The 14561-nt window shown below is 50.2% G+C and overlaps 5 protein-coding genes across 5 annotated transcripts; 2 read left to right on the top strand and 3 right to left on the bottom strand.

Moving 5' to 3' along the window:
- Window positions 1-615: 615 nt before the first annotated feature.
- N7509_009348 (transcription factor domain-containing protein) lies at window positions 616-3893 on the top strand (the record flags this gene model as incomplete). The annotated part of the gene is made up of 6 exons (XM_056633985.1): window positions 616-720; window positions 865-1007; window positions 1041-1938; window positions 1998-2173; window positions 2233-2775; window positions 2834-3893. The coding sequence occupies 6 exons, from the start codon at window positions 616-618 to the stop codon at window positions 3891-3893; spliced, it is 2925 nt and encodes a 974-aa protein (XP_056484605.1).
- A 530-nt stretch (window positions 3894-4423) lies between these two features.
- Window positions 4424-9211, bottom strand: N7509_009347 (kinetochore-microtubule binding complex subunit SPC105; the record flags this gene model as incomplete). Its single annotated transcript, XM_056633984.1, has 5 exons — window positions 4424-5821; window positions 5878-7253; window positions 7322-8458; window positions 8525-8882; window positions 8975-9211. 5 exons carry the CDS (start codon window positions 9209-9211, stop codon window positions 4424-4426), a joined length of 4506 nt encoding a protein of 1501 aa, XP_056484604.1.
- A 312-nt stretch (window positions 9212-9523) lies between these two features.
- N7509_009346 (40S ribosomal protein uS17) lies at window positions 9524-10604 on the top strand (the record flags this gene model as incomplete). The annotated part of the gene is made up of 4 exons (XM_056633983.1): window positions 9524-9766; window positions 10085-10217; window positions 10288-10393; window positions 10536-10604. The coding sequence occupies exons 1-4, from the start codon at window positions 9592-9594 to the stop codon at window positions 10602-10604; spliced, it is 483 nt and encodes a 160-aa protein (XP_056484603.1). The 5' UTR covers window positions 9524-9591.
- A 412-nt stretch (window positions 10605-11016) lies between these two features.
- On the bottom strand, window positions 11017-11557 carry N7509_009345 (GFA family protein; the record flags this gene model as incomplete). The annotated part of the gene is made up of 3 exons (XM_056633982.1): window positions 11017-11213; window positions 11272-11434; window positions 11495-11557. The coding sequence occupies 3 exons, from the start codon at window positions 11555-11557 to the stop codon at window positions 11017-11019; spliced, it is 423 nt and encodes a 140-aa protein (XP_056484602.1).
- Window positions 11558-12197: 640 nt separating this feature from the next.
- Window positions 12198-13321, bottom strand: N7509_009344 (uncharacterized protein; the record flags this gene model as incomplete). The annotated part of the gene is made up of 2 exons (XM_056633981.1): window positions 12198-12480; window positions 12582-13321. The coding sequence occupies 2 exons, from the start codon at window positions 13319-13321 to the stop codon at window positions 12198-12200; spliced, it is 1023 nt and encodes a 340-aa protein (XP_056484601.1).
- Window positions 13322-14561: the final 1240 nt, after the last annotated feature.

The following is a 14561-nucleotide window of genomic DNA, read 5'->3' as shown; positions in this document are numbered from 1 at the left end:
TACCTTATACTATTATCTAGGTTAAAGTTAAAGCTTGCTTTTCAACAGATGCCCATAGCATTTGCATACTCACAGTAGAGATATTCATAGTCTCACTATAATCACCTATTGTCACATTGTCCTAAACTTGACTCGGAAGTTGGTTATTGTAGGCGCTATTAATAAGCTGTGCATGTACTTGTAGGCTTTCATCTCGTTAGACTTCCGAGATTTGTATATAATAGACAATGATACTGCTAGTATAACCAGATTTCAAAGGAACATTTTGAATAAATTAAGGATAGAGCCTAACAATACCCAAGGTAGTAAAATAAACGTTAACATAATACCCGCAGTGTACCTCGTACAGCAGTTTCCCCCACCAAACGGAAGTCGGGAATCGGCACACCCGGACTCCGAGGGGAGGGGGCCAACCTCCGAGCATTGTGGCAACCGCAGTTGAGTCTTCGCCAGCACTTCCGCAATTTAAACCAGAGCCCCAATAAGTCCCTGGATATTTCAGGGCAATTCCCCATGATCCAGCGTCTAATATATTCGCGCTAAAGCGCTTTCCCGAATTCCCTTTGGCGCCCGCTAGGCAAAGTCTTGGCGTAAAACGCGGAGTTCCCGGGGAAAATGCACAACGCAATGCTACAATCTCATGGCATAACCTCCGGTGGCATGGATACGATCTCCACCCCCGCAGTCTCCAGCTCCTCTGGGCGGAGACGAAGTCAAAGGGTATGTCGCGTTCTTGGACCTGTGCAAAAGAGAGAAACGGCATTGTGACTCGCCTCCGCCATCCGGAGATACCGATGGCCACGGCGATGGTGATGGTGGTGAAGGCTTTGGTGATGATTGTGCTAACCGGATGACTTTATCCAGGCCTGTGATATGTGCTATCGGAAGAAGACGAAATGTGAACTCGATGACTTGAATCTAGTCTGTGTACAGTGCACCCGGCGTGGCTCCCAATGCGTCTTTCCTGGTATCCAGCCACAGCCGCAGCCGCAGCGGGAGGAGCAACGGTAGATCTCCCTCTTCCAACCATTGTATAAAAGGGATATTTTGCTTATCATCAACAGAGACAAATACGTGCAATCTTTGAAGACTCGCCTGGAGAAAGTCGAGGCGCTGCTGAAAATGGCTGGTGTCCTGCCTGAGGACGACATGACTAATGATCATTTCGATGAAGATGAAGATGATGTTGGTGATGATTATGTCGGCGGCGACGGCAACGGTGTTGCTCATAATTATGATTCTGATGACGATGGCTACCTAAATGATAACTGGGAGGCACTTGATCAACCCAAAGGATCTTCAGAAAGCACTTCCCGCCCTTCGTTTGAGTCAAATACTTCATCAGAGACTGGCCATCAATTGAATAAACATGATGCCGGCGGTGACCTCGAGGGTACGCCCATCTTCCGAGCGCATAATAGCGACGATCCACGTTATCTTGGAAGGTCCTGCTCATTGTCAATTCTTTCAAGAGGAGGCATCGAGTGGATCAAGAGCAAAACTGGCGATCTCAGTTTCTTGCGTCTTCTCTCCACTGACTCCGTTCACGATAGTCCGTGGGGCACGTGGCGGCCAGATGTATTTCACGATCTCTTCGCCTCCCAGGTTTACCGACCTCTCCCATCGCGATTGGAGGTGTTCTCGCTCATTAATGACTACTTTCGGTCGGCGAATAGACTGTTTCCGATCTTCCATGAGGGTTCCTTTATGAAAATGGTTGAGTGGCAATATACTCAGCAAACCTGTGACGACGCAGCGCGATGGGCCAGTATCAATATGGTTATCTGCCTAGCATATGAATTTCGATACTCGAATAGCTTGAAACCGGAGAAAGACCGTGAAAGGGCTCGGATGTATTTCAAGAATGCCATGTCCGTTTTCACAGAGCTGGCCTTGCGACGGACTGATCTTTTGAGTGTCCAGGCGTTAATGAGCATGGTAAGTTTGCGCATTGCTCAGGTTTCACCACGGTCCTTTGGAGCTAACAACAATTACAGGCCTTTTTTCTTCGCGGAAACTCCGGCACCCAGTCTGCAATGCCGTTCACCACCGCAGCCATGCGGTCCTGTCAGCGAATGGGCTTACACCGAAACATCCACCGGCCAGATTTGAGCCTCACAGATCAGGAACAACGACGACGCGTATTCTGGGTTGCCTTTACAGTGGACCAAAGGTATGAGATGATCCAAGGCAAACTGAATACTGAAGTATATACTAAAGAATGACTCACAGTACATGCCTAAGGGCTGGAAATGCCCCATCGCAACACCCCGATGACTTCGATGTGCCTCTTCCACAGGAGCTGGAGGAAGAGAAAAAGAACCCTGAGATGGCCACCAGCATCACATTTTTCCGCCAACTTTGTCGAATGTCAGTAATCAAGAGCCGCATTTTCTGTCGACTGTATGCCGCCAAAGCAATGCTGAAGCCTCCCCATGAAACCTACAAGGTCGTGAAGGAACTACATGCAGAGCTCGAAGAGTGGAGAAAGGACTATCCTCTCGAAGCACCCGAGCGAAAAATTGCTCAGACCGATTTTCTATTTGGCTTTGGAGCCATCGGTCTCCACCTGGTTTATTATAATGCCTTGATCATGATTCATCGAATACCCCTCCTTCTCAGCTTCTTAATATCTTCTCGAGAGGATGAGCCAGAGGATCTCAAGTCTTTCAGCAAGGCGAGAGCGTCTAAAGCGGCTGTCATTTGTGTTACTGCTGCGCGAGATACGCTGAAACTCGTCAATAATATGCCATGGGGAGATATTGCATGGATCTGGTAAGCGGCTATTCTCCACCGCAAAGGCTCGCCCATCCCTAACCGTGAACTATAACAGGTCCCTGCTATACTACGTATTTCTTGCCGCCGCAACCATCTTCTCGAATATCCTCCGAGACACCCACTCCTCGTCAGTGCGCGATGACCTCCAGGCTCTCAACATGGCCTCAACATTCTTCGCGACGCTCGTCCCGGGTGACGGGCCTGCCAATTACGCCGGTTTCATGGCCAAAGTCTGCGGGTATCTGGAGCGCACCGCCCGGCTAGTAGTAGCCAAGCATGAGAAACGGGCTCGCAGCCCAGAAGATAATGACCAGGCCCAGCACCCACCCACCTCAAAAAGGCATCTCTCTTGCACGGCATCAGCATCGAAGCCCAAACCTCGTCCGCGTCCCACAACCCTGCGAACATCAATGAACACCGATGCTGCAGGATCCTACCATTACCAAACGTCCGACACGCCGCGCGCCTCAAACCCGTCCGCAACAGCCAGCTCCTACATGGCAGACTTTGGAATTCCAGAATCCATCGAAGGCCTACCACCAGTCAACTCCTCGGGCTACGTCGTACCTATGAGCCCCGGTGAAACCGACTATTCCACTGCAACTTTCCCCAACCAACTACCGCCTCCCTCAAACTACCCTGGACTCGGCCTGAGCAACATGAACCCCAACGCCTCCAACTTAAACGCAATGCCCTGGCCGCAGACCCAGACCCATCTACCCGACCAACAAGGGAACACAACCAACTCCTCCCCACTAGACCCAAATCAATCTCCTTTCTCCCAAACAAGCACTCAAAGCGCATCGATCCCAGAATCCTGGCAGATCCCTCTGACAGCGAATTGGGAGTATGGTGATAATCTCTGGTCAGGACTCTTCCCCACAGAAGCAATCGCAGCAGCCGGCACAGGCCAGGAAATGCCCATGCCGATCCTCGACGCCGAATCATTCCTAAACCAGGGCCCGTCGCAGAATGACCTTCACACAGCAACCATCAATCCGGAACTCCCCTTCGGTACGGATAGTATGGATTACTCGCAGATGCCTTCTGCTGCGACGCAGGGTTCTAATCAGGATCCTGATCATTGGCCGCAGGGGTTTTTGGGTCTTTTTTGATAGAATTTCCTTCCTGCAAGTGGGTTTGCAGGTGGATTCTTTTTGGATGGTGACAATATCTTATCCTCTCGGCCCGCGCTTCAATTTGGCGCTGCGTGTGATGACTTTCATGAAATACTCCTAGCGCTTCTCTTTCCCATCTCTTTTTTCTTATTGACTGGACGGTTGACTCTGTCCATGATTTCGCATATAACACTTGGCGAGCTACAACACATACTTCAGAAACCCCTACCACGGCTAGTCAACTAGTTAGTTAAACGTTACTTGTCAACAAGACTAATGAACTCCAATATCAAGCTGGGGTTACTTGCATAGACGGGAATTGATATATCAAGTGAATAGAATGAATAAAATAATCATTGAAATGGTCGCTGAATCGCAAGTGAAGAATTCCAATACCAAACTCCTAGTCTCCATCCGGATCCCATTCCATTCCATATCCAGTCCGACATCCCAGTTCCCACCAAATGATCCCATTCACCCCAAACGAAAAACGAAGACTAAAAAACAAGGTAAAAAATGAAAGTCACCTAGGTATAAAACTCAAAAAGCAGATCCCGTAAGCATACGCACAGCCTTGCACCAAACACCATTGCCAAGCTGTGCCCCGTCCCTGGGGTGAGTCCTTTGCCAAGGATACCCTCCATTTCCTCGCCTGACAACCCCGACTTATTGCCTATGCCGAAGCCGTAGACTTTCGTCGCTATGGCATCGATGTGGAAATCAAAGGTGCCAATTTCTTTGGCCTCGCCGCTCCCAGCTCTGACGCGTGTGTGGACGTTAAAGTCAACGTCGATTCGCTTGGCGCCGGTTTTCTTTGTTGCGGAAGCCTTACGGCTAGGAGTGGAGGGGACAGCTGCATTGCCGAGGAGGGTGCAGCGGGCACGTATGAAGAGAGACGAATTCTTTGGTTCCGAAAGGGTGAGGCGAGTGACGCCGCAGAATTCTAGCATGCGGGCCTCGTTCTCTAGGCCCACGGTGCGATCCCAGGCGGAGGAGATAAAGCGGAGCAGTTCGTTCGGGGCGGTTTTGGATTGGTTTATTGTAGAGAGATGTTGTTGCATCGACTTGAGAGCGAAATATGCGATCGGTGAGGTTGTTTTGCCTTTCACGGAGCTCAGTTCGAGAAGCTGGTTAGTCTTCTCTGTGTCGCTGGATATCTTCGTCGCAAATGCGCCGGGGTGAAACTTGATCTGGAGCTGGCCCTGGTAGGACATGGCCAACATTGGATTGGCGGACTTCTCCTGCAAGGAAGAGGCAGAGAGGATTGACCAACCGGTCTGGCGCTCTATACGTTGAACAGAGTTCTTCAGCTCATTGATGTCGCGAGCACTCCACCCACGACACTCCTCCTTGATACGCTCCGCTTCCTGGATTTCACCCAAAAACTCATTACTCATCTCGGTCCCTGCATCGATGATCTCAGTCTTTTCCTGAACCTCTGCCTGGAGCTGCTCAAGTTCTCGTTGCTTGGCCTCGATTTCATCATCAATAGTGGAAAGCTTCTCACGCGTGCCACGCAGCTCATCTTGATCACAGCTTTCCATTTCTTCAACCAGCTGCCTCAGATTTTCCGCTTCTTGTTCGAGAGATGCTTGCTTCTCTACCAGTGGAGGAACGACATTGTTGAGAATCTCCTCGCGTTTAGACAATAAAGCATCATCGGCTTTCATGTCATCCACGTGACGGATAAGCCCTTCTTTGAGACCTTCAAGCAACTTCATTCGCCACTCATACCACGTCGCCTTACTCAACAATCGCGCGTGTGTCTTCACATTCCGGAACTGGTTGTCCATGATCACTCGGATGTCTGGTGGGGCCGTCATATATTCCCGGAATAGGGGAGGGTTCTCGGTATAGGTTTCGGCCTCAATGGATCGAATGACTTGACGGCCTTCGGAAATATACGACTTCAACTCGCGACAGGACTAAATGAGCTTGAGATTAGTAGAATTCGGAATCTAGAAAGCGGGAAAGAGCTCACGTGTTGATATAACTCCAGCATGGGCACCGTGCACAGTCCAGCAGCCACGCAGTCATCAAAGGTGAACGTTCCTGCCTTGGGAACGTGCTCCCCAGACCGTCTGCTCAACCTCCTAGTAGCACTTCCAGGCGCAGTCGTGTGTCGTCTCTTCGTGGTGGTGAGTTCCATGAAATGAATATTGGTCATGTTGAGGAAATCCTGCAGCTGAATAGGCTCTACGTCAGGCTCGAGCTCGTGGTCAGGGAGGCCCTCTTCTGGCTCTGGCTGTTGAGGATCCGAAGCAATATGAAGAGAATCCACACCTTCCTTCAGAGGAGTGATTCCCTTCTTCGAGGCACTCTGCGGCGACTGGGTGGGAGTGGTGCTACCCTTGAGCGGCGAGGAGCTCCGAGCCCTACGAACAGGAGAGAGAATCGATCGCCGGGTGGGATCTTTCTTGGCCGGTGATGGGCCCGGAAGTCGCACTGCCTTGACAGGGCTCACGTCATGGCCACGGAGACGTTTGGGAGAATTCTCGACTTCGTCTTCGTCAAAGTCAAGTTCAGCTGGTCGCTTGCCAAGGATGCCACGCGCAGCACCAACATGGAGGCTTTTCCGACTTCCAATTTTGCCCTTCTTCGGGCTCATGCTAGAAATCATATTCCTCAGATTTGAGCCAATATCGCTGCTCGTGGAGTTGGAAGGCTGAATATGCCCATCCTCTCTAAGCTCCTCTTCCTCGCGGTCTCTTTCCTCGTCCGCCTGCATCTTCAACGGGTTTTCAAAGCGCACACCACCTCGCGGCTGTTGCTGAGGAACAAACTGTGGTGTGTTTTCACCGAGTGACAGGCGCTTGTCAAGTAGAGCAACTACGCGGGGAGACCCAAGCCCTTCTTTGTCAATTCCCAGGCCGGAAGAGCGCCGTGCCTCTCGGGGTTGCAATACAATTCGAGGAGTAGACGATCCGCCATTTGTGTCCTGTTCGAATATACTGAGACGGGGTGATTTCTTCTTGTCCGCGGAGCGTTGATTTTGGAGTTCAGGCCGGAAAAGCTTCTTTGGAGAAGCACTTCGGAATGATACATTTGCAGATGGGGGTGTCTTGCTTGGTGTGGCCGGCTTCGTCTGAGGTGTAGACTGCTTAGGAGGTGTTAATGGTTTCTTCGTGGGTGATTTGCGTGGCGAACGGCGCGGGGTGTTGGACTCTGGTGTATTCGATACCCCCAAAAGAGAACTACGTCGAGGAGTCCGAGATTTGACACTCGCCAAGCTAGGGCTTCCATGCTCCGAGGCCACCGCCGCCACCTGAAATGACAAAGGTGATTTGGCTGGGGACTTGGCTGGGGACTTTTGAGTGATCTCTTGAAAGGGAGAGCTGTTCAATTGCCCGGACTCAGCTTCCAGTTCCATTAGCCTCTTTGCTTGGAATTTGTCCTGGATTTCTTGCCCCACGGAAGAATGCCACCAACTGCACCGGTCATTTCCATTTCCATCCCATCGTCCGAACTATTATCTTGATCGTCGGTCATGCGGTCTGACTTGGGTGTGTCAGTAGCAACTTGTTCTGCACCTTGTTCATAGGACGGTCCTTTGCTGAGGACTTTTCCAATGGCCGAAGTGAACTCCATGGTCATCTCTTCATCTTCGTCGGCATTGTCGTTGTCATTGTGATCGGGTTGGGCGAAATCGACCCTTTCAATTCCTCCTCCAACAACGTTTGTCATCTCCATGGTTTGATCGTCGTATTCGCTTTGCTGTGCAGTGGACTGCCGACGCACGGCACTCTTCCGATGACCAGATGTTTTACCGAGTATCCGTCCGATCGCATTCGTCACGTCCATGCTCATCTCTTCATCTTCGTCCATCTCATCTGACCCGGGGGCATCGTTTTCCGAAGCGACCTTGGATGGGTCCATGTTTTCTTGGTCATGTCGAGCACTAATATCCGACCAGTCGAAGCTTTGCCTTTGGCCCTTCTTGATCCAGGGTTGGAAAGCGCCAGTGATTTCCTGGTCTGCAATCTCCATCGACATTTCTCCATCCTCTTCATCAACGGCCTGTGTTCCAGCTTCCTTTGCAGCTTGTCGCAATGCGTCATTCAGTCTAGCACTGGAACTCGAACTAGAAGAAACGTCCGACTGTACACTGACGCCGGAACGGGCCGTCATGTCATCCATACTCATAGCAGTACTTTCGGCATCAAAGCCATCATCTGACTCTGAGGACTGGCCATCATCTTCCTCCACTTCTCCCAGGCTTTGTGCGCCGGTATCCTCGCTGCCTGGCGAGCTTCCGTTAAATGGACTGGATGACATTTCCGTTGGGCCTTCATCTTCGCCTGAGGATCCAGACCGACCTCGCATCTGCTCAAGATCTTGCTGACGAATAGGCGAGAAACCGAAATCTGAGCCAGCATCTGTTTCAGGTGACGATGGGGCCTCTTTGGCAGGGCTGGGTGCTTGGGCCTTGGCTTCGGAGTTGTTCACAGTAGAGGCGCGTCGAGTAGAGTTTGCTGCAGAGGAAGATGTCGAGTCGTCGGGAATCTCCACCACGTTCCAGGTGTGCAGTGTAGCCTCCGGGGCAAATGAGACACGACGATTCGCTGTATAGATAGTGTTAGTAAAAGTCAGATTGAATGATGTCGTCCAATGTGGAATATGGGACTTACCCATTGACTTCCTTCGCGCCGCTCGTTTCTCTAGGATAGCTTGGCGTTCGCGCTCCCGACGTTCCTTGTCATCACGCTCCTTGGTGGCCGCCATCTCCTCGCGGATCGCAGTTGTTGCGTTGAAAGTGTCGAATGGATTGGCGGTATCATCTCCTTCAGCGGCGGGTCGAGGGGGCGTTGCAAAGTCGATCAAAAGGCCCTCCTGATTCTGACTGCTAGATTCCCAGCTCGACTCCTGGCTTTGCGCATTACGAGCCGGAGTGCGACGACGAGTTTCCTCGAACGATGGGATGTTTCGCACTGGCGATACGGGGACGGTAGGTTTAAGAATTGATTTGAGAGGAAAAGAGGCCGTGGACTATGAGACGATTGCGTTAATGTCACCATACTTCTCCGCGCGCGCGTCTGTGGAAAGAAAGCTTGTAAGACGACAAAGAAAAAGCTGCCTACCTTGCGTCGATTGCCATTGGAGTTCTGCAAAGCGTCCAGTCCACCGGGTCCTAAACTCTTACTTCGTGACTTCTTATCTTTCATAGTGGGCTTCGTGTTGGGTTCAAAAGGTGGCACTGCGCCAATGTCTGTTGTCGCATTCTCCTTATCAAGACCAGACGTCATCCGAGATCGGGGTACATGTGCAATAGAGCGGCGAGAGCGTACTCGCGCAGCACCTGTGTCGCGAGTAGACATGTTGGCGACAAAGATAGCAGGGGTGTAATCACCCAAGCATAGCGTGTTAGAGGGAGGTTGAAGCTGGAGTGCAGATGATCCCCGACGGGCTAGGGTAGTAACTTCAATAGTCGCATTCCCCCCCTCTCTTTCCTTCCTATTGGAGTCAACCCCCGTCACGCTTTCCCTCCCGAGGCGCGTCTTGAATCACGTGATTGTAAACAAACCCGTTTTGGTTCAAAAGCCCTAACCCGCCCACGCTAGTCCAAATACGGACTAGTGGCCACACACAACCATCCGCGCACTTAGCGAAGTCTTCCTCAACTTCGACGAACGAGACCCGCCAATCTTTTCATCCGCAGTTCGACCATCGCTTCCCCGTCGACCAACACACCGCAGCCATGGCGACCGAGTTGAACGTCCAGTCCGAGCGCGCTTTCCAGAAGCAGCCTCACATCTTCCTTAACTCGAAGACCAAGTCCAAGTCCAAGAAGGTTGGTTCCGGCCGCCGCTGGTACAAGGATGTCGGTCTGGGTTTCCGTACCCCCAAGACCGCTATTGAGGGCTCCTACATCGGTATGCACGACCTACGATAAAATTCCACGCCAGGAGCGAGGAGATCTACGATGTTGCGGTCATTTTTTCGGTGGTGGAAACGGGACAACGATATAAAGACAATGGACAGGAATCGAGAGTGTGGTTGAGGATAGGGACACGCAGAAGACTCTCGACCAGTTTTGCCTTTCTTCTTCTGGCGCCCTGATTCTTTGCTGGATGTCTTGAGTAATCGCGTTCCTCCACCTTCCAACCTCGAAAAAAATGGACCTACGCCACATCGAAGATCTCCGACACCCGGGCAACAATATCGAATATGGTAGCTAACAATTCCAACAGACAAGAAGTGCCCCTTCGTCGGTCAGGTCTCCATCCGTGGCCGTATTCTGACCGGTCGCGTTGTCTCCACCAAGATGCACCGTACCCTGGTCATCCGCCGTGAATACCTCCACTACGTCCCCAAGTACAACCGGTCAGTGCCATAACGCCTCAATCGACTCCCCGGCCAATTAATCGGCCATTTGACTGACTCGATTCAACAGTTACGAGAAGCGCCACAAGAACCTCTCCGCCCACGTTTCCCCCGCTTTCCGTGTCGCTGAGGGTGACTGGGTTACCGTCGGCCAGTGCCGTCCCCTTTCCAAGACCGTACGTTGAAATCCATATCGAAACTGCGAATTGGATGGCATTGCATTCCTGGAAACGCCTCGGAAATCCTGCCTTGTCACCACAATCGCAATTCCACGACACCTGTTTTCCCCGAACTGCGTCTAACTAATATACTTTATAGGTCCGCTTCAACGTCCTGCGCGTTCTGCCCCGCACTGGCAAGGCTGTCAAGTCTTTCGCCAAGTTCTAAGCGTTGAATAGAGGCTGGGTGCTCGGATACGGCGAAGGAAGCGGTTTGAATTGGATATCAAGGATTTTCTTGTACGGGGTCGGGATAGTTTACGAGTTTCAATGTCCCAGATACCTTGCTGAAGAATGTGTATCCACACAAAAAGCAAAAATATTTCATCATCCTCGTGCCATGGAAACGTACAAGTCCCGTACAACTCGCCCTGGCTCACAGGTCACGCCAAAGGCCATCAGGGCGGCAAGCCTTTTCGAAGCTTGCACATCGAATTTGAGCTGCACTACGAGAGAAAGGAGATAATGACGAGAATCTCGATTCCTTCATGTAGAGCTTTTGATAAACAACTTTGCCTCCGTTTATTGATACATCTTTTAATAACTTGATCTCGACGCTTCCGTAGATCTCAAGCTTTAAACTATTGCGACAACATGCCTTTGAATTGACTAGCCCCCTCGATGGGACTGATCCACTCTAATCGGGTGTCAGTGTAGATCTCCACCTGCGGCTTCTGTTCGTTCAGTTTTTCAGCATCGTCCAATATCCCTGCCCGGACAACGGTAGTCTCGTCAGGTTCTCCGGCGGAGTTGATCTTCCGTCCAAAAAGCGGCGTACCTATCACATCTATTAGATACTAGCTTCTCAAGAACAATCAACCGCTCACGATACATACCACAGTCAGGACAGAAATAATTCCTGATGTCATTCCCGCTATCTGCTGTTTTTGGCACTTCCTTTGGGCTGCCGGAGACATGTAGTTCGGCAGTTCGGACGATGACATTGTAGGAGTAAGGAGACCCGGTGAGTTTGCGACAGTCAAGACAGTGACATAGGGCCTATTAGAAAGAAAATAAGGCCATGTTGTGTCAGTAAAGGATTCACTAGATCAAACTTACAGACACTATAGGCTGGCTAATTTCGACTCGGACCCTACCACAGAAACAGCCGCCAACAATCATTTTTGCAGATTAGGAGTTTTGTCTACAAGCGGCGCTCCAAGCAAATTCTCGGAACTAGTATACACATTAGCAGGAATTCCAGTGTTAATGTATGAACGTTGGCGGCGTTGAATCCTTACTAAGCAATAGTTGGTCCCAACAATGCGACGTTGGGCAAATCGATTCAAAGTAGCCTCGCCTACGGCCGCGTGTCCACAGTAAGCATCGCTGATCCAAAACGGAATCCATTACGAGCTCAATTGCCAATTGGGTCTTCCAGGTTATACAACTTAACAGGCGCTACCAGTGGACATCTGTTGGAAGCCTTGGAATGCTTCGATCAGGGGCGCAAGTGGCTGTACAATTCGGATATCAATGCATCAAAAAGTAACTGGAAATCCCGTCACTGCGGTCAATAGGTACATTGACGGGCACATCTCTCTATTACTATACTATCAATCTTAAATGAGTGTATATATACGTGAGAAATACACTATATCTCTCGTTCTACTTATCCTAAGTGAACGACCGAATGACAGCAACGCAGTACATTGTAGTGTGCCTCCATAATTTTTTCTTCGTAAATCAATTCTCCATTGCTTACATACTCCTTTTGCTTCCAAGTCCACTTCTGAATAGTCCGACAAGTACTTCTCAAAAACTAAACTTGATAGTCTTCTCCTTCCGACGGCCAGTCATTGACCGTCTCCATATCCGACACATTTGGTGTTTTTTCGATCTCATCTCGTCCCGCAAGATCGATTGGGATGGGTGGATGAGCTCTGAATTGCTTCGCATTGAATTTCCGGTAAGCATCTTCGTCATCACTGTCATCCTGAACCGAAAATCCAGAGCTTGGTGTATCATGTCGAGGGCATCGCGCCGCGGGGGACTGGGAGCCTTTCTCTTCTTCGCTCGATTCCCCTTCAGTGTCCTCGTCGCGTCTCGGAGGCTTGTAGGATTTTTCTGACACGGACCTTCGATATCTTTCTGGGGGTGTGAATGGAAGTGGGTATGGGAGCACCGGTATATCCACTGGCTGAACGTACACTTCGTTCCGTGGAGATACACTTCGAGATACTTCAAATTCTTCCTGTGTCCAGTTTTCAATTTCTTGAAACAGTGACACATTGAAGCCCGGTACTGCTCGGGAACCTCAAGTAGCTCCATGAGCCGTGACAATGCCATGTCATGGTCGTGGTGAGACTTAAGGATACTCTTAAGCCTGACATGTAGGGCGTTGCTGCATGTGCCATATCCGCAGATTATGGGAAGTTGCAGGAATCCACCGATGACCGGACTGTCATGATCGATACTCATCAGCGTCCCGATGTCAAATGTACACACAATTGCAGGTCCCTCGATCTTCTCCCAAACCTCGTACTCGCCGAATCCCTTCCAGCTCCTGAGTGTGGTATTTGTCATCTCAACCAGAGGGACGGCTTTGAACACATTTGTCTCCAGCTTAGAAGGGTCAATAACACAGATTACCGCACCATCTTGATGACGGACGGCTCTGTGTATCGGTGCCAATGGAGATTTGAAAGTGGAGATGAATGGGCTGTCGACTCGCTCTCTTGTGACATGGTTCTTGAAGGCTAACAGGAAATCCTCACGTCCCATGCCTTCTAGCATGACGCGCTCTACTGGCGACTCAGCTTTAGCAAATGCTCCAGCCATTAACAATGTCCGAGTGTTCAGGCCATGCGAATTCTTGTTCCACCAACGGAATAGTAGAGGCGGAAGCTCTTGGGGCAAACATCGTCCGGGACGATCCGAGTACATGTCATAAGGGGAGCCGCCGCGACACTCTAGAAAATCTCCCAATGGGCTGCTCTGGGAAAAAGATGTCAGGTGTATTCTCGTTGAAGTTGACGCGTGTTGATTCGTTGTGATGAGATGGACATGGAGTCCCCGTGTGTTTATTGGCCTCGGCCTTTTCCCACTCGCAATAGATGCATGTCTCGTCATAGCTCGGAACCAAAGGCTCGCCCTCGTCGATCGAAGTTGCTTCGGTATCGGACAGCTCATTGTAATCGGATTCCTCTATGCTCTCCTGCGTGGGAAGTGGATCCGAGAAAGAGCTGGGGGTGAGGATGACAACCCCGACGGAGTCGCTGCTTGGCTGGCTGGGATTCTGTGGGACGAATAATATGTAGATTAGATCTAAGTCCTGGGATCATGCAAGTAGAGTTGAAACTTAGCTCACCGTGCGGAGAATGAATTCAAGATACTCCCCGAACCTCCTGTTGTAGCGTGGTTCGATGGGCGTTCTGGTCTGGATGTCCTCCATCTTGGCCATGAAGAAGGTAGAGTTTCTGGATATGAATGAGATGGTTCATGTATTGGATGGATGAGCTCTTGTGTTGGGTTAATGGGACGAGGATAAATGGAAATGAGGGAGGTGGAGTGGGCAGAAAGAGGAGAATGAGGAGAATAGGACCTTGAGACGGGACAAACGACGTGAATGAGCCCAAGTGCGAACTTGGAAGGACCGGGATAACATTCACTGCCAGTGATTATGGCCCGGGCTCGCTGGGCTAAGACTTCAAGTTCTCGTCAAGCTTACTAGTACCACTAACTAGTAGTATTAGTACTTGTAGGTCATTGTTTCTCCTTCGAGTTTTCAAGTTATTATTCAGTAAGTAGGTTTGAAGAGATTGGTTAGTACTAGTACTAGTAGTATATTATTTATTAAAACCTCCGAAGTCAGAAAGAGCAAATCTTGACTCGGAGACTCGAACTTGAACTTGAAGTCTTCCCCATGTGGAAGGTGTGGAAGGTGCACCTGCTTAGTGGTAGATAGGTGATACTGCAGTTTATGCTGTATACTACCTAGGTATATATCCGATCTACTTCGAGTCTAGTAGGACTCGGACCATTGCATATCTCAAAATGATTAACTTACGGTCCACACTGCTCCTAGTAGTAGCATATCATTAAAAAATAAGAACCAAACCCAATTTATTAATCACTCCCCCCCGGTTAAATAGCTTTGCATTATCTCTCTACTGTATGCATGTAT

The sequence above is a fragment of the Penicillium cosmopolitanum genome (genome assembly GCF_028827165.1).
Source record: "Penicillium cosmopolitanum strain IBT 29677 chromosome Unknown utg000009l:1.0-9042332.0:1.0-9050551.0, whole genome shotgun sequence".
Lineage (NCBI taxonomy): Eukaryota > Fungi > Ascomycota > Eurotiomycetes > Eurotiales > Aspergillaceae > Penicillium > Penicillium cosmopolitanum.
Note: the sequence above shows the minus strand (reverse complement) of the source record. Positions and strands in the feature narration are given on the sequence as shown.